Source organism: Protopterus annectens, chromosome 1.part0 (genome assembly GCF_019279795.1).
Source record: "Protopterus annectens isolate FY-2018-M chromosome 1.part0, PAN1.0, whole genome shotgun sequence".
Classification (NCBI taxonomy): domain Eukaryota; kingdom Metazoa; phylum Chordata; order Ceratodontiformes; family Protopteridae; genus Protopterus; species Protopterus annectens.
This window is the reverse complement of record NC_056725.1, coordinates 1,663,114,055-1,663,137,933: the sequence shown is the minus strand read 5'-3', so window position 1 is coordinate 1,663,137,933 and position 23,879 is coordinate 1,663,114,055. Positions and strand designations below refer to the sequence as shown.

At 42.1% G+C, this 23,879-nt stretch overlaps 1 protein-coding gene and 1 non-coding gene across 3 annotated transcripts in view; both read right to left on the bottom strand.

Annotated features, from left to right (window-relative positions):
- SGSM3 (small G protein signaling modulator 3) overlaps positions 1-23,879 on the bottom strand; it is a 1,391,341-nt gene that overhangs the window by 171,058 nt on the left and 1,196,404 nt on the right. For both annotated transcript variants that reach the window (XM_044068352.1, XM_044068343.1), the window contains exon 20: positions 10,178-10,300. In XM_044068352.1, coding sequence (XP_043924287.1) covers positions 10,178-10,300 — 123 coding nt within the window. The remainder of the gene's footprint in view (positions 1-10,177; positions 10,301-23,879) is intronic.
- On the bottom strand, positions 6,610-6,681 carry TRNAQ-CUG. The gene has a single exon. It is a non-coding gene; the product is annotated as a tRNA-Gln (tRNA).

Here is a 23,879-nt window from a genome sequence, read left to right as displayed (position 1 = left end):
CTTATCTATGATGCCTGAGTGGGGTATTGTGTCGAAGGCCTTAGCCAAGTCCAAGTAGGCTGTATGGACTGCTTTGCCCTCATCAATGGCTCTAGTGACTGTTTTGAAAAAGTCAACCAGGTTCAAAAGGCAGGATCTGCCCTTTACAAAGCCGAACTGGGTGGGGTCAAGTGTCTGTAGGTCCCCTATGTCTCTGTTTATGAGTTCCATAATGATTCTTTCCATTGCTTTGCAGACCAGGCTGGTTAAGCTTATGGGGCGGTAGTTTCCAGGGTCTGTAGAGGTACCCCCTTTGTGGAGTGGGACCACTGTTGCTGTACGCCACTGTTCAGGTACATATCCTGAAGTAAGGCTAAGGTTAAATAGCATTTTTATGTGTGGGTTTAGCTCCTCTTGGAGTTCACGTAACACGCAACCCGGGATACCGTCAGATCCCATTGATGCTGTGTTTTTAGCTTTGTTTAGGGCGGTTCTCACTTGGACATCTGAGATGACAGGGAGATTACATTCAGCTGGGATAAGTATTTCTTCTTTTGGGGGTGAGGGAGGGGAGAAATTTGCACTGAACCTGTCAGCCAGAATGTTGGCAATATCTGTGGGCTCAGTGTATTTTTTTGTTGTTGTGAACTAACTCTGAGCATATCTGAGGGTTTCCGCCCAGGTTTCTGACATAGCTGAAGAAGGCTTTGTGGTTATCTTTAGTGTCCTTAGCAATTTTTCCCTCAAAGTTGGCCTTGGATGTTTTTATGAGAGAACGTAGTTTTCTGCTAATGTTGATCAGAGATGTCTTCCCTTCATGGGATTTTGCTCTGACGTGCAGTAGCTTCCTTCTTTTGTTATACAATTTGTTAATGGCTGAGGTCCACCAGACAGGACGCTTGCCTTTGGTGGAGAGTGACTTGGATTTATTTGGGATTGCATGATCCATGCATTCTTGGAGATGTCCATAGAAAGCATTTGTGAAGGATTCGGCATTGTGGGATGTGGTATCCACTGGCACAGTGGGCTTAAAGGATACCATCTCAGTCTTAAGAAGAGTGAAGTCTGCTTTTGAGAAGTTTTTCACTATGGTCTTTTGTGCTGGGGGTGGAGGTGGGATATGTATATCCAGGGTGATTAGTTTGTGGTCAGATCTCACTAGTGAGGGGTATACTTCGGTGTGGAGCATTTTGTCCCCATGTTTGTGATGATCAGGTCTAGTATATTATCTCCCCTAGTGGGAGAGGTGACTAGTTGTTCCAGTGCATTTGAATTTATGAATTCCAGGAACCTTTGGGCTAGGGTATTAGGGCTAGAATAATGTACCCAATCTATGTTTGGGTAGTTGAAGTCTCCCAGTATGATGGTATTTTGTGATACATTCATATCCTCCAATGTCTTCAGGAAGGCTGAGTGGGGTTCCTGAGATTGGGAGGGTGGTCTGTAACATGCTACCAGTTGTATAGCAGTTCTGCCTATGGTTAGTTGCACCTGTATGGTCTCTGATGCTTCACGTGTTGCTATTAACCTGGAGGTGTGGGTGTCCTTGATGAATATGGACACTCCCCCTCCCTTTGTGGATCGGCCCGGGTTTTGGGGCCGAAAAGCATGATACAAGGTATAGCCTGGTAGCGCTGGGGTGCTCTCAGGAGCCTTGAACCAGGTTTCAGTTACTGCACAGACGTCGATGTTCTCCATGCTGAGGAGTGCATCGAGTGCCTGCATCTTGAGATTTAGACTTCTGGCATTGAGCAGCATTACCCTTAGTTTTTTTTCCATTTTTGTTTTCTAAGGAGGTGGGTTTGCCTTTTGAGCCTTGCCTAAAAAAGGCACTATGGGGGTGGCAAGAGCCTTAGCCAATATCCAGAAGCCCAGTGGTGACCGGTGTAAGCCATCCCTTGCGAAGCAGCGTGGCTTGTCCAACATGTCATCCCAGGCAGACAGACATTGGATCCCCTTAGAATGACACCAGTACTTGAGCCAATTATTAAAGCTGATCATCTTGTCTTTGTATTGTGGTATCATTCTTGGTGAGGGCAAGATGCTGCTCAGGGTCAGGGTCATACCAGCCTGAGCTACATAATCGGAGAGCTCCTCTATGTCTCTTTTCATGTAGTCCAGAGAGGTACGTCTCAGGTCATTCACGCCAGCATGGACAATGACGGAGTCATATTTGTACTTGCTTTGGAGTGACTTGAGTGCGTGTGTTATGTGGCGGATCCTAGCTCCCGATAGACAGCTCACAGTCACCCTCTCCTTGTTCAGCCTGGTCAGCGGGACATCAGTGTGTCTGACTATAGAGTCACCTATTACTAGTGTATCAGGCATGGTGTTTGGCCTTAAGGGCTGTGATTGGTTGACACACTGATTTATTGAAGTATGTGTTGCATGTGCTTTGTTTTGAGGTGGTGGATTTTTGGATGTCTGCTTTGGGAGCCTCTGTTGTTTTGGTAAGTTTTTTATTAGAGCCTCCGAGTATGTCTTTGTGTTTTTATGTGTTTGGTTTGCAGTTGTGGTAGGTCTATGTGGGACTGGGATTGTTGTTTGTGTGGTTACCATCTCCTCCTGTCTGGTCATGCCAGCCCTGAGTTGAGTGAGTTCAGTCTCCAGTTTGGCTATATAGTTGCATCTCTCACATGTATTTGTGTTTGTTGGGAGGAGGAGAGGGTTGTCTGTGTACATGAGACAATTGTAGCATTATCTCAAGATACCCAGATTGACCAGCTGAACTGGAGAGGACGCCAGTAATCTACCACTCGACATGCTAGAACAGTATAAGGGAGTGCTGTACCTTTAAGGGAAGTGGATATTCACAGGGGTGGTAGGTAGATGTAGTGCTTTACTTAGTACGAGAGTGCTTACTTAGTAGAGAGGTATTGAGAACAAGTGCTAGGCTTACAATATAGTGAGTAGTCTTTATACTAAGAGTAGAGCTTCCTTAAGGGAAAATTTGAAGAGCAGACTTGGCGGAGCCAGAAGAAATTTAACCGGCGCTGCGCTATGCGCACAACCGCCCAAAGCCGTGCAAACGCGGATTTTAAACAGGGAACTACAAAAGAGCTAGAAATGGTCCAAAACAACCAATTACTACAGCTTCTTGTGCTGAGGTCACTTCCTACAGGGACAGGTAGGCTGCTCAAGGCTCCCCACTCCCACTGGCGAGCAAAGAAACTTCCTTCTATCCAAGTAAGGTAATGGACAACACAGGAACTACACCACAGCCCAGAATACAGCAATGCCTGTAAACTGGTCTAAACTAGTCGAGGAGAGGCAGGAAAACAAGGATTATTTTTTTGTTTTTTTGACAGAAACACACAGAAAATGCAGAAACAGTGATAAATCAGTTACACAGGCTAGCACACTTTAGTGGGCAGCCTCCACAGTTAAATTAAACAAACAAACAAACAAACTTTCGATCAAATTCGACTAAAAAGTAACTAAGTGCAGATTTTAAAATAATGCAGCAAACAGTTAAAAAACAGTTCAAGCTAGTTCAGGGTAAGCTACAGAAACTATTCCAAGTGAAAAAAAGCAAAGATACTTAAATCCAGAAAGTAGTCGCTTTTCTGAGTTCTCTGTAGCTAAGACCACTCTGCAGGACCACGAGGAGCCTGTCTGAGCAGTATAGCCAGAAAAAAAACGCCCAGAGGCGGATTTTAAACAGGGAACTACAAAAGAGCTAGAAATGGTCCAAAACAACCAATTACTACAGCTTCTTGTGCTGAGGTCACTTCCTACAGGGACAGGTAGGCTGCTCAAGGCTCCCCACTCCCACTGGTGAGCAAAGAAACTTCCTTCTATCCAAGTAAGGTAATGGACAACACAGGAACTACACCACAGCCCAGAATACAGCAATGCCTGTAAACTGGTCTAAACTAGTCGAGGAGAGGCGGGAAAACAAGGATTATTTTTTTGTTTTTTGATAGAAACACACAGAAAATGCAGAAACAGTGATAAATCAGTTACACAGGCTAGCACACTTTAGTGGGCAGCCACCACAGTTAAATTAAACAAACAAACAAACAAACTTTCGATCAAATTCGACTACGATTTCTGAAGGATTTGAAGTCTGAAATGCAATGATGTCATTATGTAATTACTTCAATCCTCAGATCATCCCAGTGATTTGCCAGAAAACCATAAATTTTATGAGGAATAGACCAAAAAGTCACGAGGAAAAAATCTGGATGTTCTGCAAAAAGGAAGGATAGGATATTGTGGAATATAAATGATTCAACTGACCACATAAAAAGGAACAGACTATTAATGCATATTTGAAAAGCTGAACCACATTTAGTAACGTTACAAGAAATGCATCTGGACCAGCCAGAACACATCAAGCAAATAAAAATGAGCTTTGGGGATATTTTTTATAGATTCATAGGTTGGTACTAGGCTATCAGCCCTAGGGCCTATATAAGCCTAACCATAACAATTCCCTGGCTATTTCTTCCCACATTATTTACTTTCCTGGACCCCTGTCTAGCAGGGCGACTGACGTGATCCCTGGGGTGAATTTCCTTTCTCCCATCCAATCGTCAAGGTTCCTCTTGAAGAGGTCCAAAGAGGCACTCTGCTTGACATGTATGGGCAATCTATTCCAGAGTCTGGGTAGTCTCTGGGTCAGGAACCTATCCCTCCAGCATGTTTTGTTTATTGTGATGACAAGGTTTAGATCCCTGGAGCGTGTAGCTCTGAGGGATTGGGATTTTTTTAAGTGTAGCATGTCCAACAGCTCAGGGTTTGACATGGCCTTGTATGTTAAGCAGAGATTGCCTCTGAGTAGACGATATGCGACAGAGTATAGCTGGAGTTTTTTAAGGTGGTCAGCATAGGGCATCTGCTTTAGGCCAGTGATTCTTTTAGTGAGGTATTTCTGAGGCCTTTCCAGTTGTTGCAGATGTCTTGAGAGGTACATACCAAATGGGGCGTTGTATTCTATAATGGGTCTAATGAGGGATGAGTACAGTGGGACAATGACCTCCTTCTGGATGAAAAGCCCTTCGTGATGAGGTGTGCCACATAGAAGGATTTCCTGACTGTTGTGGCGATGTGGTTATCGAAGGTGAGACCACTGTCCACCTGTGTCCCTAAGTCTCTTATCACACTTTCTGTGTTTAGTGTACTGCCACCTATATGGTAATTCATGGATACATGTTTTTTCCCAAAGGGGATAACAATACATTTCTTGGCATTGAGCTTGAGCCCATGGCTCTGGCACCAAGCATCTGTTTCTGTAAGGCCCTTTTGTAGAGTATCCACATCATTTGGGGACTCAATAATGGCTCCCAGTTTGCAGTCATCTGCAAACTTTGTTAGCCAGAGTCCCTTAGTGTTGACCTGTACTTCAGAGAAGTAGATGCCAAACAAGAGCGGCCCCAGGACTGAACCCTGAGGTATGTGAGTTGTCAAGGAGCATGAAGAATAGGAACAATTCTATTAATAGTAATAGGAATCCCCATTGTAACAAAAGAAAAGGTAGACAGGAAAGCAAAAGTTTTACTGGTGAGATGGTACTCGATTGATAAGGGAATAACCTTGGCACATCTACATACCCCACCAAAACTAGACCAGAAAGCACAGGAAAAATGCATAGTGATGTGATCCTCTTTCAACAAGTAATACTACATATGGGGGAAGACTGGAACATAATCTACAACATTAGACCAAGGAAGGTACATAAAACAAAGAAATGGAGATTCCCTTAATCTTATACGAGTTATTTGGTTTAGTAATTGCAGCAGAGGTATCTGGTTGCAGCAGTAAATACGTTTTTTTTTCTCAAATATGGAAACAAAGCCACGGTGGACAGAATATATCTATCAAAGGAAGATGCCTATATGCTAAGAAATGCTGAGGTTAAAACCTTAAATTTCTGTCCATTCAGCTCTGGTACTCCAGCTGAGGAGGACAGAATTCAGAGGTCAGAATTCAGCCAGGGATTAGGTACTGTTACTTTCCTACACATCAGTTAAAGACAAGCTCCTTCAAAGGATGGGCAAAGGACAAGCTGATGTCCCTGTTAAGAAGGGCTGAACAGTCTACTGATCATGTGGAATAGATCGAGGAAGTGGTGAAAAAGGAGTTTAAGGAGAAAATACTAACCAAACCAAAGAAAATGTGGGAGGCTAGTAATAGGTAAAAACAAAAAAAAAAACTTGAAGGACTGGTTAAAAAAAAACTAACAGTTTAGGGGAGATGTTTAGCAAAACAAAAATAATTAGAACAGTGGAAAACAAAGGTAAACAAGCATCCAAACAGAATGAATTAATTTAGGAGGGAGACAGTGCAGAAACGTTATTACGAAAACTCTCCCAAGGACTTTTCGCACATAGGTTAAGGCAGCAGAAAAATTGTATGTTTATGTATGTAACATTTGTTGACCGGGAAAGTACGACTAGACTAGGGCAGAGCCTATTTTCAGTGGAGGCCCTGGGAGAAACGCTCCAGATGCATGTCTTTGGATTGCGGGAGGAAACCGGAGTACCCGGAAGAAACCCACACGAACACAGGGAGAACATGTAAACTCCACAAAGAAGGCACCCCAGCTGAGAATCGAACCTGAGAACCTCTTGCTGTGAGGCGATGTTAACCGCTGCACCACTGTGCCACCCAAACTGAAGACACAACAGGTTCCACTGAGATTTGAACTCAGATCGCTGGATTCAGAGTCCAGAGTGCTAATCATTATACCATGGAACCAGCTTAAAATGGACATTGGAGTATCAAAAATAAAGGATTCACAATCAAAAAAGTGCAAAGTATTTTATAAGTGTTGAAGGAATCTCATGAGTTAACTTCTGATGCAGAGAAAAAACAACCCCCCCCCCCAAAAAAAAAATACAATACATAAATGGTTAAGACATGTACAGAGAGGCTAGACATAGCTAAATTATGAAAACAGCACACATAACCAGCACTGTAACAAGGGAAGGTTGAAGGAAACAAGGTGTTAGGGATGCAGTCAGCAGCTATCAAGTAAAACACAAGTGCAGTACCAGGATTTACATAAGAAGCCACAGGAGGTATAAAGGCTTCTTTAATAAATGCTGCCGCTGCTGCATTCAGACTGTTGGCTTATAACAGCAGCAAACAGCTTTCTACAGTTAAATTTCAGAGTGGAAGACCTTTTTTTTTTTTTTTTTTTTACCTCAGCACTGGTTTTGAGGGTGCCAGCCTGAGAAAAACATGGAATCAAGCTAGTAGACTTAATAGCAGCAATACACACAGTCAACAGCAAAACAGCAAATATTAGGACATAGAATTTGTCATCTAATTCTTTCAGTTTACACATGGGGACAGTGATGCTCACTCTCACCCCTTCAGTTTGCTTTATACTTAACTATTTACATTTTAAACCATATCTACCAAGAATATTTTTCACTGTAAACAAGTAATCTTGATGGAGTTATCCATGTACTTTATTCAGTTATTTTAATTAACCTCAAATGTGTACTACGTGGGTAACAGCAAACCTAACACGTATTACTTATTTAGTTTGTGGAGTACTTTATTCCCTGGAAGTCTACAGAAACTAGGTCTTGTCTAGTCAAGCAACACAGCAACCACATTATCAATAAAATAATGAAGTAACAAACAATAAGCTTTATGAAATGCACCTTAAGGAACTGTCTACAACTTACTCTGACATGCACACTTAATATGAGTACACAGGACAAGACTGGAGTCTCACATAAACAGATGCAGGTATTTCAGAGAAAGGTTTGAAGCATCATTATTTTGCTAGTGATACTCAGCACTTCTGTTAGAAAGGAGTACCATCACCTTCAACCTTAAAGGATAGTATATGCAGGCCATCATTCAATGGATGACGAGTAGTCAACTATAAAACTCATGACATGATACAACAAAAGCAATGACCATTTGTGCTACCCTGAAATTGTGGTGTCTTGTCTTTTTCTCAATGTTGTATATGGAAATAACGGATACGTTAATTTCCAAGTAGGTGGGTACAGCTGTTATACTCAATGTCCACCTGTCAGTAAGGGACTAAGTGACTTTTGTTGTCAAGTCATTTATTTACCCACCTGAGGATCATCATTGAAATCAAACACCTATTACCACCTGAGGTACTTGTAAATGTTGTGCAGGCCTTAGTTTCTCTATGGTACTGTACTGTAGGGCCCTCAGCCCTAGCTGGATTCATGTGACTTTGGTCAAATGCAGTAGTTACAGAATGCTACACCATGATTATTCACAGGATCAAGCCGGTATCACCCTGTTAACTTGTGCCAGTGCTATATACACAGAATGTCCGTGGCCCTAAAACCAATTGGTCCATCCTACATAAAGAACTGTTGTTGCCTATCAGTCAACTCCATACATCCACTTAAAGGGCTTGGTGTTGATAATGATTCTGGTAGAAGTTCTTATGTTATGAAGCCTCTAGCTTGTGGAACAATTCACTACTATGCTAGATGTGCACCGTCTTAGAGCAGTTTAAGAGATTCTCAAAGACTTGTATATTCCATAAAACATACTTCAGAGGTACTTAATAAGGCTGACTGTAATGATCTTATTCACATTTACTGGCTTGAATGAATGACAATGATTTATATTTATTGGTTTCTAGGACATGTTTACTTTAAATTTTCATTTTTATGTTTTTTTTTTTTTTGTTTTTTTTTCATGGATGCAATAATTTCATACCAAGCATAGATTTAGGCTTACTAAAGTAAGGTGATTTAGCTGGCAGTACTAATTTGATCTGTTACATTCACTGTTTATGGAAACTTCACATATGCAGTCATTTGCTTTTCCTTTTTTTGACCCTCTTCATGTAATCCATCAAGATCCTTCCTCTCGTTTTCTCTCACTGACTGGTTTACTTCCCTAATGACTGTCCATAGCTATTACTACTACTTGGGACAAGAAGTGAGCTGATGCAAGCAGTGTCACCCTGAGCAGTTTGATTTTTTTTAATTTGGTGTGGTGTGCTTTCCTTGCAGGTCTTGCCTCATGTTCATACAATGATGTTAACACAGAACTTTGTTCACGGATGCTGAGCCAGTATTGTCCTCAGTTACACGTGGCACAGCTGCAGCTCCATGTCTTTAATGAGGACTGGAAGGGAATTCTCTCCCCTGGAATAGGTGAGCCAAAATATGATGCTTACTTCTACCTACAACTGACTCCTCAAGGAAGCAGGTCAGCTAATAGAGCTTGGGTTCTTGAGTCAGAGTCATAGCTCCATCTCTCTGAACCACAAAGCCATCATCACTTACTTTTTTATTCACAGTAATGATCGTTTCTAAACATATGAACTACTGAGGAAAGTAAATGCTAGAAAAAGAATACATTATGCACAAAATCAGATTTTAAATGAATCAACAGCATATTTGTATGATCTGATTAAAATGAAAGGCCAACTGCATGAGATATAAGACTTCAAATTTCAGCATGACAGGTCATGTGCAAGCTATAAGTAAAGCACCACAAACCTGCCAACTCAATGCCGCAAAGTCAGGGCATCCATCCCCAATACTAGAGGCTTAGGTGCAGTGGCCACTATCCTATTTTCCTTTCCTCTGAGGGACAGTGTGGGAATAATTTCACTCAAGCAACTGCTCATAGGTTGGTACTAGGCTATTAGCTCTAGGGCCTATACAAGCCTAGCCATAACAATTCCCTGGCTATTTCTTCCCACAGTATTTACTTCCCTGGACCCTCCCTATGAAAGCTATGGGTCCTCAGCTGGACACCTGACAAGAAAGTCAAAGTGCAGCACTGTAAAGTCAAGTGCAAATAAGGTCCATGTTAGCAATGACCATATGTGCAGAAATCTTTACCAGCTGCCTGTACTGCTTCCTCTTGACAGTGAGGACAAACTCTAATATGTACAACCTGTCTCTCAGGTATACTGATGTAAAGAACAGTCAATGAGTGTGGTCGACTGGGGAGTTGCAAATCACCCCAGTGAAGGATCATGACAGGATTAGCTTGATATCACACAGGTCAGGTGTCAAAGAACACATGGGGCAGAAGGAAGGCATGGAGGTGAATATTTAAAGAAAAAAAAACAGCAGAAAAGAACAAAATAAAGTATTCTGCCAACAATTTATACAGAATAAGATATTAAAACAAAAATGAAACCCCCCTGATTACTCAGTACTCCAAGACTCACAAAGTAGCAGCCTTAAGAGGCTCCATAAAATCACTGAAAAAGGGATTTACTAACCTGAGTTCACATTTAATCTGCACCCAGCCAGGACTCCGTAGAAAGGACCAAGGATGATACCACTTTTCCACTGTTTGCAGACTGGAACACAGCACTTCAAGCCATAAGTGAAGCACTTGCTCACTGTACAGGGAGTGAGAAATATAGAAAATATAAATAACTTTTACAGGAATCAAACAATAACAGGAACACTAGAGAACACAATCAAGATACTTGCATACCCAGTGATTCATACAAATGGACTTGAACCCGAGATGCCAATCCTCCATCAGACCCAAAACTTAAAATGTTTCTGGAATGGTTAACTGATAACATATAAAACACTATAATACTCATCTGGATTGCATGACTTACAGCAGCTTCATCTTTTTTGCTAAACCCAGTAAGCAAATTTCCTCCAGAAGGCATCTTAATTCAATTAGGACCTGAAGCAAACATTCTAAGGACATCATGAAACCAGTCTTCTGACTCTAGTAATAATGGACAACAAACTTTTGGAACATATTATAGTGTGGGTCAAAACAGGGTATATGAAGAAAGTACAGTAGTGTACACTTACCATAAATGTAGATCATCTTCTTCTTTCGGCTCTTCCCATTAGGGGTCGCCACAGCAGATCACCTGTTTCCATTTCTTCCTGTCCTCTGCATCTTGCTCTGTCACACCAACCACCTGCATGTCCTCTCTCACCACATCCATAAACCTTATCTTAGGCCTTCCTCTTTTCCTGTCACCTGGTAGCTTCATCCTTAGCATCTTTTTCCCAATATACTCAGCATCCCTCCTCAGCACATGTCCAAACCAACGTAATCTTGCCTCTCTGGCTTTGTCTCCAAACCTTCCAACTTGGGCTGACCCTCTAATATACTTATTCCTAATCCTGTCCACCCTCGTCACACCCAGTGCAAATCTTGACATCTTTAATTCTGCCACATCCAGCTCAAACTCCTGCCTTTTTGTCAATGCCACTGTCTCCAACCCATATAACATAGCTGGTCTCACTACCCTCTTGTAGACCTTCCCTTTCACTCTTACAGGTACTCGTCTGTCACAAATCACTCCTGTCACTCTTCTCCACCCACTCCATCCTGCCTGTACTCTCTTCTTCACCTCTCTTCCACACTCACCGTTACTCTGAACTATTGACCCCAAGTATTTAAACTCATTCACCTTCGCCACCTCTACTCCTTGCATCCTCACCATTCCTCTATCCTCCCTCTCATTCACACACACATATTCTGTCTTAGTCCTGCTGACCTTCATTCCACTTCTCTCTAGAGCATATCTCCATCTCTCCAGGGTCTCCTCCACCTGTTCCCTACTCTCACTACAGATCACAATGTCATCTGCAAACATCATAGTCCACAGGGACTCCTGTCTGATCTTGTCTGTCAACCTGTCCATCACCATTGCAAATAAGAAAGGGCTCAGAGCTGATCGTTGATGTAACCCCACCTCCACCTTAAACGCATCAGTCACTCCCACCGCAGACCTCAACACTGTCACACTACCCTCGTACATATCCTGTACCACTCTTACATACTTTTCTGACACTCCTGACTTCCTCATACAATACCACAACTCCTCTCTAGGCACCCTGTCATATGCTTTCTCCAAGTCTACAAAAACACAATGCAACTCCTTCTGACATTCTATGTACTTCTCCATCAACACTCCCAAAGAAAATATCGCATCTGTAGTGCTCTTTCCTGGCATGAAACCATACTGCTGATCACTAATCATCACGTCCCTTCTTAACCTTGCTTCCACTACTCTTTCCCATAACTTCATGCTGTGACTGATCAGTTTTATCCCTCTGTAGTTACTACAGCTCTGCACATCACCCTTGTTCTTAAAAATCGGTACCAAAACACTTTTTCTCCATTCCTCAGGCATCCTCTCACTTTCCAAGATTTCATTAAACGATCTGGTTAAAAACTCCACTGCCATTTAACCTAAACACCTCCATGCTTCCACAGGTATGTCATCTGGGCCAACAGCCTTTCCATTCTTCATTCTCTTCCTAGCTATCCTTACTTCCTCCTTGCTAATCCATTGTACTTCATGATTTACTATCCCTACATCATCCAACCTTCTCTCCCTCTCATTCTCTTCATTCATCAACCCCTCAAAGTACTCTTTCCATCTCCTCAACACACTCTAGGTTATCTGCTTGCAGGTAGCCCTCAGTCGGCCTGATTATCAAAGTCTTGGGTCCTGCATTGGTTGCTGTCTCATCTTCCATGACGTCAGGTAGTCAGGGGTATAAAAAGCATGCAGCAGACGTCATTACATCAGTTTTTCTTGCCCCAGATGTCAGGTGCCCCCATAATGGGAAGCAATTATATACAAGGTTACACCTCCAACAAGAAGCAAATACACCAGAAAGCTTTAAGTATAGTAAACAAGAAGAAAGGCAAAGTCAACAGAAGTCAGGGGGCTGGAGGGAGGGTAACCAGGACTGCAACAGTGAATACACTCGAACATCTACATTTATGGTAAGTGTACACAACTGCACTATGTTCTTCGTGTTTCACTGTTGCAGTCATTACATTTGGGTAGATTCCCAAAGCTATGGAAGGGAGGAGGCAATCAGAGAGAATTAGGACCAGCTATTAGGCCCTGCAAGACTGCAGTGGCAAAACCAGCTCTGGAATTACAAAAAAACTGGCAAGTGGTAATCCTTGGTGAAAGTATGTACAGAACTCCAGGTGGCAGCTTCTAGGATGTCCCTGGTAGGGACACCTCTGAGAAAGGCTGTAGAAGTAGATGCAGCCCTGGTGGAATGGGGTCTTATTCCCTGCAGGGTAGGTTTTCCATGGTGCTTATAGCAGAAATGAATGCAATGGCCTATCCACTTAGAAATGGTTTGCTTTGAAATGGCCTTCCCCTCTGCCCCTGCAGCAAATGCAACCAGCAGCTGTTCAGATTTCCTGAGAGGCTTAGTCCTGTCCAAGTAAAATCTACATTGTCTGTGCACGTCCAAGGAGTGCAGTATTCATTCCCCTTTGTTCTGTGGATTAGAAAAGAAGGTTGGCAAATTAATGGACTGATTAAGGGCCACACTGGATACCACCTTGGGCATAAAGGAAGGGTTGGTCCTGAGGGACACCCTATCCGCATGAAAGATGATGAAAGGCTCCACTCCCATGAGGGCCTGTAATTCAGATTCCCTTCTAGCTGAAGTGATGGCTAGGAGGAAGGCTGTTTTCCAAGAAAGGAATTTCAACTCTGCAGTTGCAGCTGGCTCAAAGGGAGGTAGGGTGAGCTTTTCCAATACAAAGTTGAGGTCCCAGGCTGGTGTAGGGGCTCTCCTGGGTGGTCTTAAGTTTTTGGCCCCTCTGAGGAATTGCTTCAGCAGTGGATGAGAGAAGAGGGGTGGCTCCATAGAATAATGTACTGAAATGCCTGAGGCATGGATTTTAATGGAAGAGAAGGAAAGAACTTTGTGAAGCATCTCAGTTAAGTATTGAAGAATATGCGGTAAATTGGGCACTGTTGTGCCCATCCCCTGAGTTTGGCTCCACAAACAGAATCTTTTCCACTTTTCAGCATATGATTTTCTAGTACTAGGGCTCCTTGCCTCCAGAATGACATCCATCACTTGCTTACTGAAGGATGGTAATGGAGAGCTCAGGTAACTAGTCAGGCTGCAAGGTTCAGGGTTTGAAGCTGGGGGTGCAGTATCTGGCCCTCCTGCTGGGACAGCAGGGAAGGGATCTGAGGCAGGTGCCATGGTTCCAGCAGTGACACACTGTGCACGAGGGGGTACCAGTGTTGGTGTGGCCAGTTTGGTGCAATGAGTATTGTCCTTGGTTTGTCCTGTTTGATCTTTAGTAGAACTTTGGAGAGGAGAGGCAGAGGGGAAAAGGCATAAACTGATAGGTTTTTCCCAGGTGAAGGACAGGGCATCCACTTTCCAGGCTTGTCTGTGGGGAGTCCTTGTGCAGAATTTGTCCAATTGGTAGTTCTGAGGGGAGGCAGACAGGTCTATCTCTGGGCTCCCCCATTTGTTTCACAAACTGTTGAATATCTTTGGTTCCAGTTTCCACTCGTGCGGGTCCATGAGATTTCTGCTCAGGTCATCTGCCAGTGTATTCAGCTTGCCTGGCAGGAATTGAGCTTGTAGGTGCACTTGGTAGCTCAAGACTGTGTTTCACAGAGCTATGGCTAGTCTGCCGAGAGGGTATGAGTGGGTTCCCCTTGCTTGTTTATGTACTACATGACAGTGGTGTTGTCCGTCCTTACCAATAATTGTCCTGAAAGAATGTGGTCCTTGAAGGCTGTCAGAGCATTCTGTACAGCTAACATTTCTTTTTGCTTGACATGCAGGTGCATTTGACTCTGGTTCCATTTGCCCTGAATGCACTGCCCTGCCAAGTGAGCCCCCCATGCATAGTCTGCTGCGTCTGTTGTTAGGGTTTGGGCAGCAGGGGGTAGAGTGAATGGCAGTCCCTTTTTGTGGTGGCAGTTCTCTGCACACCAAAGAACTCTGTTCTTATACAAGGAATGATAGGAATCATAGATTCCAGGTCCTGAGAATGTTGACACCATAGGCTTTTTAGATACCATTGTAGTTTCCTCATCCGCAGTCTTGCATATGGAATTAATAGAATGTAAGAGGCCATGAACCCCAGGGCTTGCAGTATTTAACTTGCAGATAGCTGGGTCGTTGTGGCCAGTAGTTTGAAGTAGGCTGTCAAATAAACTTTTTTCTCTGGCGTGAGGTAGGCCATCTGGGAAGTTGTACTCTAGCTTGCTCCCAGGAATACAATTTGTTGGCAGGGTACTAGGTGTGATTTCTTTATATTTAAGGTGTACCCCAGTAAAGTTAGTAGTTTCTTTACAAATGCCAGATGACTTAAATAGCATGTCCTGGCTTTCTGCCTGAATTAGACAATCGTCCAGGTATGTGTATATCTGAATATTTCTTTGCCTGCAGAATGCAATGACTGGAGCTAGGCACTTTGTGAATACCCTGGGTGCAGGGTAGATAAGCAAAGGGCAGTGCAGAGAACTGATAGTGCAAGCCTGCTGTGAAGCGTAGGTATTTTCTGCAAGATTCCCTTATTGGGATGTGCAGGTAAGTTTCCTTTAAATCCAGTGTTGCCAACCAGGCATTTTTGCCTAGCATGGGAAGCAGCTGATGAAGAGTTATCATTCTGAATTTTGGGATTATCAAAAAAGTGTTTAGGATAGACAGATCCAGGACAGGACGCCAGGAATTGTCTTTTCTGGGTACCAGGAAAAGTCTTGAGTAAAAACCTTGCCCCCATTCCTCTTCTGGGACAGGTTGAATAGCCCTGATACTTAGAAGAGAGAGAACCTGCTTTTGAGCCTCTGCCCACTGATTTGGGGGAAGGTCCAGCCAACTGTGTGGGGTTGGTAAGGAGTGGAAGTGGAATCTGTATCCTTGGGAAACTATTTAAAACCCATTTGTCTTGGGTAATGAGTTCCCAGCTTTTTGTATGTAGGGCGATCTTTCCCTCTAAAGGAACAGTCAGTTGAGCGGGGCTTGGAAGGTTTAAGGTTAAGTCATTGTGTCAGTTTACCGTAGGGGGATGTCTTACTACTTCCAGCTTTGGCCTGTGAGTACCTTGAGACTGAAGCCTGGGTGGTCTGCTGTTTCTGGGTTTGGACTGAGAAGGCCTGGAAAAGACAGGCAAGGACCAATTCTTAGAAGGCCAGTGCCTACTACATCTGTGAGGCTGTACTTGCAGGAAATCTTCAACAGTTTGCATAGATTTAGCTTTTTCCTCCATCTTTTTAAGTACTACTTCTGCTTTGTTGCCAAACAGGTGGTCTTGGTTTAAGGGAGCATCCAATAATTTAGCTTTAACATGATCTGGTAAATTTTGCTCCTTAAGCCAAGCATGCCTTCTAAGTACAGACCCAGTGACAACAGCCCAGCAAGATGCCTCTAATGAATCAAAACCACATTGCAAAGTATGTTTACCAACTTGTCCAACAGAATGCATTACATCCTGTAATTCTTTATTTTCAGCACAGTCAGGAATCAACATCATTTTTTGTTTAAGTAATCCAATAATATGTTGCTGATAGTTTAACATATGAAACTGGCAGTTTAAGGCCCTAATGGCCAAAGTAGCAGAAGTGTATACCTTCTTACCCCATGTGTCCAGGGCCTTGGAATCTCTATCAGAGGGGGGTAGGGTTTTTGGCAGTAGTAGCCTTAATGCTTTTGGGTCCCTGTGAAATTGTCTCTGGATCAGCAGTAGGATTCTTAAAGAGGAACTTGTGAGAGTCAGGGACTCTGTAATACCTGTCAGGTTTCCTGGGAGCCAGAGGTAAAATGTCTGGTGCCAGGCTAGATTCCAGGAAGGCATCATCTACAATGTCCAACACAGGAGGGATAGCTAAAGGCCTGTACTGAGGTAGGAGTAAGAATTCCCCAAGCCTGTTTTTGGAGTCAGAGTAATCCTGGCTTTCCCAGTGGAAATGCTCCCCAAGAGTATGCAAAGTTTCATCAAAAGAGAAATCTTATGGACGGGAAGCAGAGGGAATGGAGTCCTCTGCATCAGAATCCTCATAGGTGGATAAGGGCAAATCCTGATCATCAGAAGAAACAGAAATTTCATCAGAAGGAAAATCAGTCCTAGGTCGCTTAGAGGGAGAAGGGTGGCTTCACCTGATTACAGTAATAAGGTCCTTCAGCCATTCTTATCATTTGTTTTTTAGGCATGGGGGCTCACCATGTGGTCTGGGCGCCAGTTTTCTAGGCGTGGATCGAGTTTTAGGCCTTGAAGAAGATGGTGTCAGTTTAATATGCAAGTCAGTAGGCCTGAATACACCCTCAGATGCCGGTGCCTGACACATCCAGGGTAGAGACATCCGCATGCTCCATAGTCGAAGAAGCATCTCGTAGCATACCAGACTCCAAATGGGGCTCAGTACAGGCCTGCGAATCTGAAGTAGCGGGTATGAGGGGCTGCAAAAGTGGCTCACTGAGTACCAGCGAACTGACGACTAGCTTAACGGAAGCGTAGTCGGCAGCTTTGGACCTATACGGTCTGTCTCTGTCTTTATCTTTGCATTTTTTTAGAATGTCGGTAGTCGGGTGGCTTACCGAAGCCTTTTCTGGATAATTGAACCGAGTACCAAAATAGTTAGATGTGAAAATGAACCAATGATGAATAGTTCGAGGACTGAATAAGGCACAAAACCGACAGCGAGGGACATCGTAGTCTGGGCCTAAGCAAGGAATGCAGTGTGAATGAAAATCTTTATGAGGCATTTGCTTTCCCCAAGTAAAACAATTGTTAACTTTTACTGACATTGATTTAGAGCTTCAGGATCTGAATCTCGAAAACGAAAAGTTCAGGAGTCGGCTGACCGGCACTTGTGAACTGCTTCTGCTTCGGGCACTGCACGGTAAGAGAGACTGATGTAATTGTGTCAGCTGCATGCTTTATACCCCTGACGTCACGGAAAATGAGACAGCAACCGACGCAGGACCCAAGACTTTGATAATCAGGCCGATAGAAGGCTACCTGCAAGCAGATAACCCAAATGTAATGACTGCAACAGTGAAACACGAAGAACATCCAATAAATAAACACAAGTGGAACTAAAACATGGTAAAAATGGTTGTGAAATAAAATGAAGATACCCATAAATCCAAAATTATGGAATTTATATATATATTTTTTTACATCTTCAGGAAATACGACTTGTCTGATTTATTTTAAATGACTGGAGCACTACCTCCAGAAAAAATTCTCCTGACTAGCTTGCAACAGATAGTGCCTTGCTCAGCACAAAGTCATATCAACACAATTCTGTCACATGTAGCATGTTGCTTTCACAGTCATCTGAGACAACACTCTACAAATATGCACACTACTACTTTGAGAAGCAGATATGCAAATGTCATCTACAAGCAAAATGAATAACTAATCGAGTCATGTGGGCATACAACTGACATCCTACCTTAACCTGTACTCTGGTGTAATAGTCACATAGTGATGACTCTCAGTCCAGTTTGAACTGCAGTTCTTTCTAGCATCATTTCTAGCTGGGATAAGCCTGGCTTGGTGGTACAGATGGATGAAGCCCTGACTGTGGCCCAGACAACAAGGGACCAATTAAGAACCTTGGCATTGCAGGAGGAATGAAAGGGCATGATCAGCTCACCTCTTCAGGGGAGAGGGGGAGTTTGTATGAAGTGACAGGGATTTAGAGCAGTGCAAACTCCCTGGTGGAGACCAGAGAGATCACCACTCTTGCTACGGAAAGGGGCAGGGTTGCTTGGATTGAACACCTCTTGTAGACATGAGGAGACTTTAAATCAGCTGTCGGCCCTCTGTTTAGGTCTAACATTCGCCATGTTCACATTAATTCTAAAAAAATGTTTTTAAAGTGAAAGTAAGGTTGTTTTTATTGCTTCCTATACAGATCTAGCTACCTGTATGCCCAGGTATTTTATTGTTTTATTCTGCAAAATGTGGGTATTTTTTTCAGTAATTGTTGACTGGCTTTATAATTTACTAGTAATGTTTGGGTTTATCCACATTCACCCTGTATAACCCGAATTTTCCCCCACATATTTCTAACAAAATATACATGTATATCAAATGGTCATTTGGGTTTAATAAACATATCAGTAACTCAAGGGCGTAACGTGCTAACTTTGTTAGTTTTATGGCCAATCTTTATTGCACTCAATTGTGAACTTTTATTTTTTGTGCAAGATATTCCAGACATAGTGCAAACAACAATGGGGAAAGTGGGCAGACCTGTATTGTGCCATGTGTTATTTCAAAAGTGGGAAAGAGTTCAACATTTATCTTTTACCTTGTAAAAGCACATTTACATAGGGATTTTAATAGTCTTGTAAACTCCTCATGGAAACCAGTCATGTTAAGGATTTCCAGTAGATAACCCCATCTTACTCTACCAAATGTCTTTTTCAGTGCCAGGGATGACCACTAACAAGATATATCCCTTTTGTATAGTTCTTGTGTCACTATTTATGTTTTAGTTCATAAGTAAATATTAGGCTATCAAGTCTGTAGACTATTACAAGCCTAGCCAGTAATCACAGGTCAGAATCAAATCCTGTACTTTGTAAAGGAACCTTACATATGCCAAAACACTTGTTTGCCTACCCTTTATAAACCCATTATTTATAAAAATCTGGCAGTAATTCAGTCAACCTGAATGCCAATACAGCCATAAATATTTTATAGTCCTACTTTAGGACAGAGATTGGTCTATAAGAGCTCCCCAGCTTTGCATCCTTACCTGGTTTTGGAACAGCTGAATTAACATCTCATTTCTATCAAGGTGGGATGCAACTAGTATGCAAGACTGCATTAAATAGTGGTAGTTACTTCTTCAGAGACAGACCACCTAGCTAAAACACTTATCCTGGAAGGCCATCCAATCCTGGTGATTTTCCTTTTGACACACACTGGAACTGCACTTCTAATTCTTCTGACGTTACTGTTTTTATTTTTTTTAAGTCTCGTTACTTGCGTATGTGTAAGTTGCGGAACTGGTGTCCCCTCCATAAAGTTTTGCATATCCAATGTTGTTTATTGTACTAGAAATCCCCATTAGTTCATCTGGATCTTCTTTTTCCTTTCCCTGCATGGGGTCTATAACTTGAATGAATTCTCCTCTCAGTTTCTATTTGCTGTAGTCTTATTTCAAGACATTTTTGCACTTTTGGAGAGTAATCTAAGATACCATTCTCCACTTAACTTATACACAGATATGGTAACCCTACCTGCAACTTTTTCCAAATTTACTATTCCTGATTGTTACCTGTTAATTCCCAACAATTCACTGTCATCAATACTCTCATTTTCATGCTAGGAATATATTCAGCAAACCATGGGTACACTGAAAACCCTGTAAATGACCCATAATTCAGATGTCAAATTAAAAACATTTTAAGCAGAGAGATACAACTGGATATGTTAATGTAGTTAATGTTTCACACATATCTAAATCTGGATATATGCACATCAGAAATTGTAGTTAGATGTCCTCTTTAGGTAGACATTTGGCCATAGAACAAGAGGTTGCTTTTATGATCTCACACTTTGGCAGTCAAATATGCTTACTATCTTCTAAAGCAGTTGTGACAATTGGGGTGGCAGAGATCTTGGTGTCTTTGCCTGCTATTCTTAGAAACAAGTGGAAATAAATTACACTGAGATGTAGCCAAACGGTCCTCATTGTCGCCCTTTATGGTTTGTCCTTTCTGTCCATATTTGTAAATAAACTAATCACCTTTTGGTCTGTACTGTACCACAGTTAAATTTAGCTCCTAAATGAGCCTGCACCGTGATCAGACTAGCCACAGTGGTAAGAAGAGTATTGTATGATGGTAATATGTCAGCTGATAGTCAACCCTTTAAGAAAGTGACAATTGATCAAAGAAATTTGGGTAAAACAACTTTCACAGACAGTGGAGATTTATTTTTTTTTCTCCACTGGTGTGAGACATTGGAGTTAGTGTATATATATATATATATATATGTATGGGGTGTGCGGAATGGTCACCATCGTGGGGGATGCAAGAGGATTTGTATCACTGGAAAAAAAAAACTTACCTCCAAGGTCCTCCAAAGGTTGTCTTGGCTGTCTTTTTTTGTTCTTCAATGAGCACTCAATGAAAGAGTTGGCATTTGATCAACATGAACCCAGAATAATGACCATGGATCAGGAAGACTAAAACCTAGGTTAGTAAAGTGAGTAACCATGTACTTTACTGCCTCCCACTCCCTCCAGTAACAATCAAGGGTATCGTATGTACAGTTCACTTCTAAAGACTGATTAAAGATTACTGCTGTGAGATAGCCACTTAGCTGGAGTAGTTGTGTGACCAATTACTTATTCAGTACTAAAGACATATTCAAACTCGACCCCAACAAGATGCAACCACACCATATTCCAGTCAATATTACATATCCATTTTCTCCCAGAAACTCCAACTTGCTGAGAGGTCACTACCCACTTCTGGTCTGACAGGACACCACCCCCTTAACATCTTCCCCTTTGTATAACAGTACTACCAGTTTTTGTTATAGGTCATAGGCATACAGCAGTAATCATTCAAACATCTACTGTTACAATAAGTTTATTTACTTAACTGTACTAGGTTTATCATTTGATCACTAGTGCAGTAACCTTAGCACTCTGGGTACACTACCATAGCTTATACTAACTGTGGGAAGGAAGGATGAGGGTCCAGGAGTCCTTGATGTATGGTCATAGCAAAGTCTGCCTAATTTGTAGTGCTTTGCAATGGTATGTGCAGAGGAGCAAGCTGCTGTTTCTAGAATGCTTCTGGAATCCAACAACTTTATAAAAAAGTCACAGATGAAGCCAAGGCCCTGGTAGAGACAGCCTTGACACTACCTAGAATTGCCTTATTGTGATAGGTATAACAAACGGTAATAGCATGAGACAATTATCTGGAGATAGGACAACCTTGCATCAAAGCAGACTTTCTCTTTACATTCATAAGAAATTAATAAGTGATCAGGGTTTCTGAAAGTTTTAGTGCACTCAAAATAATATTGGAGCTGTCTGTGGTCATCCACAATATGGAGGAGACTTTCTCCCTCATTTTTAGGCTATGGAAAGAAGACCAGCAGAAGGATTACTTGTCTCAAAGTAAACTCATATACCACTTTAGGCATAAAGGAAGGAAGGACTAAATCTCAAGGAAACCCTATGTTTGTGGAAAATGAGAAGACTGAACCACTGTAACAGCTTGCAATGCCTCTTCTTTATGAAGAGGTTAAGAGCAGTCAGCAAAACTGTACACCACGTTAAGAACCTCATATCAGCCTGATGAGCAAGAGTTAATCTTTCTAAAACAAAGTAAAAATCCCAAGGAGGAGGAGTAATCTTTTTATAGAAGGCTTGGTATGTAACACCCCTTTCAAAAATATTTTCATATGGGATGCACTGAAGTGGGAGGGGGGTCCATGGGCAGACATACATAAATGGCTAATACATGAACCTTGACAGAGGAATAAGAAAAGTCAGTGGATAATAACTCCCACAAATATTGCAGATCCAGAGAAATATAAGCCTTGAAGGCGTCCTGGTTCTTGTCTTGGCACCAACTATAAAATCTTTTCCATTTACTAATGTATGATTATCCAGCATCAGGTTTTCTTACTCCTTTAATACCTGCTACATGTTCTCAGACAACAGGTGCCTAAAAGTTATTAAGTTAGGGTCAGTTAGCTGAAGTTGTTTTGAAATGGGACAAATCAATCTCCTCCCCCAAGTCCTCTGTGAGTAGGTCCAGTCTGCAAGGAAGCTTGTGGTAATTACCCTTATCATATCCAAAAGAAACATCTGTTGTCTTGAGTAAAAAGGGAGTCACCACAATCTTTAAAAGTCTTTCTGACTCTTCAGCATAACCCTGGATATTAGTGAAAATAGTGGAAAAGCATACAGGAACATTCTTGTCCAAGAAAAAGAGAATACATCTGTTTTCCAGGCCTTCTTGCATGGAGTCTTGGAGCAGAATTTTGCAAACTGACTGTTATGAATAGAGGCTGGCAGATCTACTTGAGGTATTCCACAGAAGTAGATCATTTCCTAGAAGACCCGCAATTAATTTTCCATTTGTGGGGTCTATCCTGATCGTGCTCAGGTTGTCTTCCTCAAAATTTTGTTCTGACAAGATATAAGATGCCTGTGTGGCGAGGTTATGCTGAAAATGCTATATCCAAGATTACTATTGCTGGTCTGCACAGAGGATAAGATCTGGTTCTCCTGTTTATATGTCACATTATTTGGTAACCACTTGTAATAGTCCTAGGACTGAAAGATGATAGAGTGGACATCACTTATTACTACCATTTATTTTTTTACATTTGTGCTTTGGTCAGTCTTTTATTCCAAAGACTTTGCACTTTTACTCCCATAGACACTGTTCCCCAAGCAAAGTCTGAGGCATCTGCACTTCCAGACTGTGCCTGAGCTGGCAGAAAAAATGGGAGACCAGAATTCATATAAATCTGGTTTCTCCCTCAAAGAAGTTCCCTTTTCATAAATGCCAAAATAAGAATCAGAAATGTCAGGGGATGATGCTAGGACCATACTGATTTTAGGTTTCATTGAATTTTTCTCATGTGCAGTCTGACTAAAGGAATCATAATAATCATGGATGCCATGAAACCCAGTATCCCAAGAATTTCCCTTGCTGAGGCCTTGGTTTGTGTGGGACAACTCAGGACTATGGCTAGATACAACTCTTACTTTTTCCTGTGGAAGAAAAGCTTTTTGAAATGAAATATCTAGGAGATACCCCAGGAAAACAATCCTGTGAGGATGAGTCAAGCAAGACTTTTGGAAGTTCTCCTGAAACCCCAGTCTGTGCAGGAGATCTTTCGTCCAGATGAGAGATTCTTCACACTCTGAAAAAATAAAGTCAGTTGTCTAAATATGAATACATTTGAATACCTTGCAGTCTGTAGTAGATTACCACTGGAGATAGTTTACTCTCAGCAGTGGATAACCCACAGTGTAATGTAGAGAACTGACAGTGTGATCTGGACTAAGAAAACCTTAAGAATTGTCTGAAATCTAGTGCTATAGGAATGTGATGATAAGCATCTTTCAAATCTGCTGTCACTAAAAACCTTAAATGGTAAATGAGAGGTATCAGGTCATGAAGGGATAACATTTGGAAATTTGGAACTTTCAC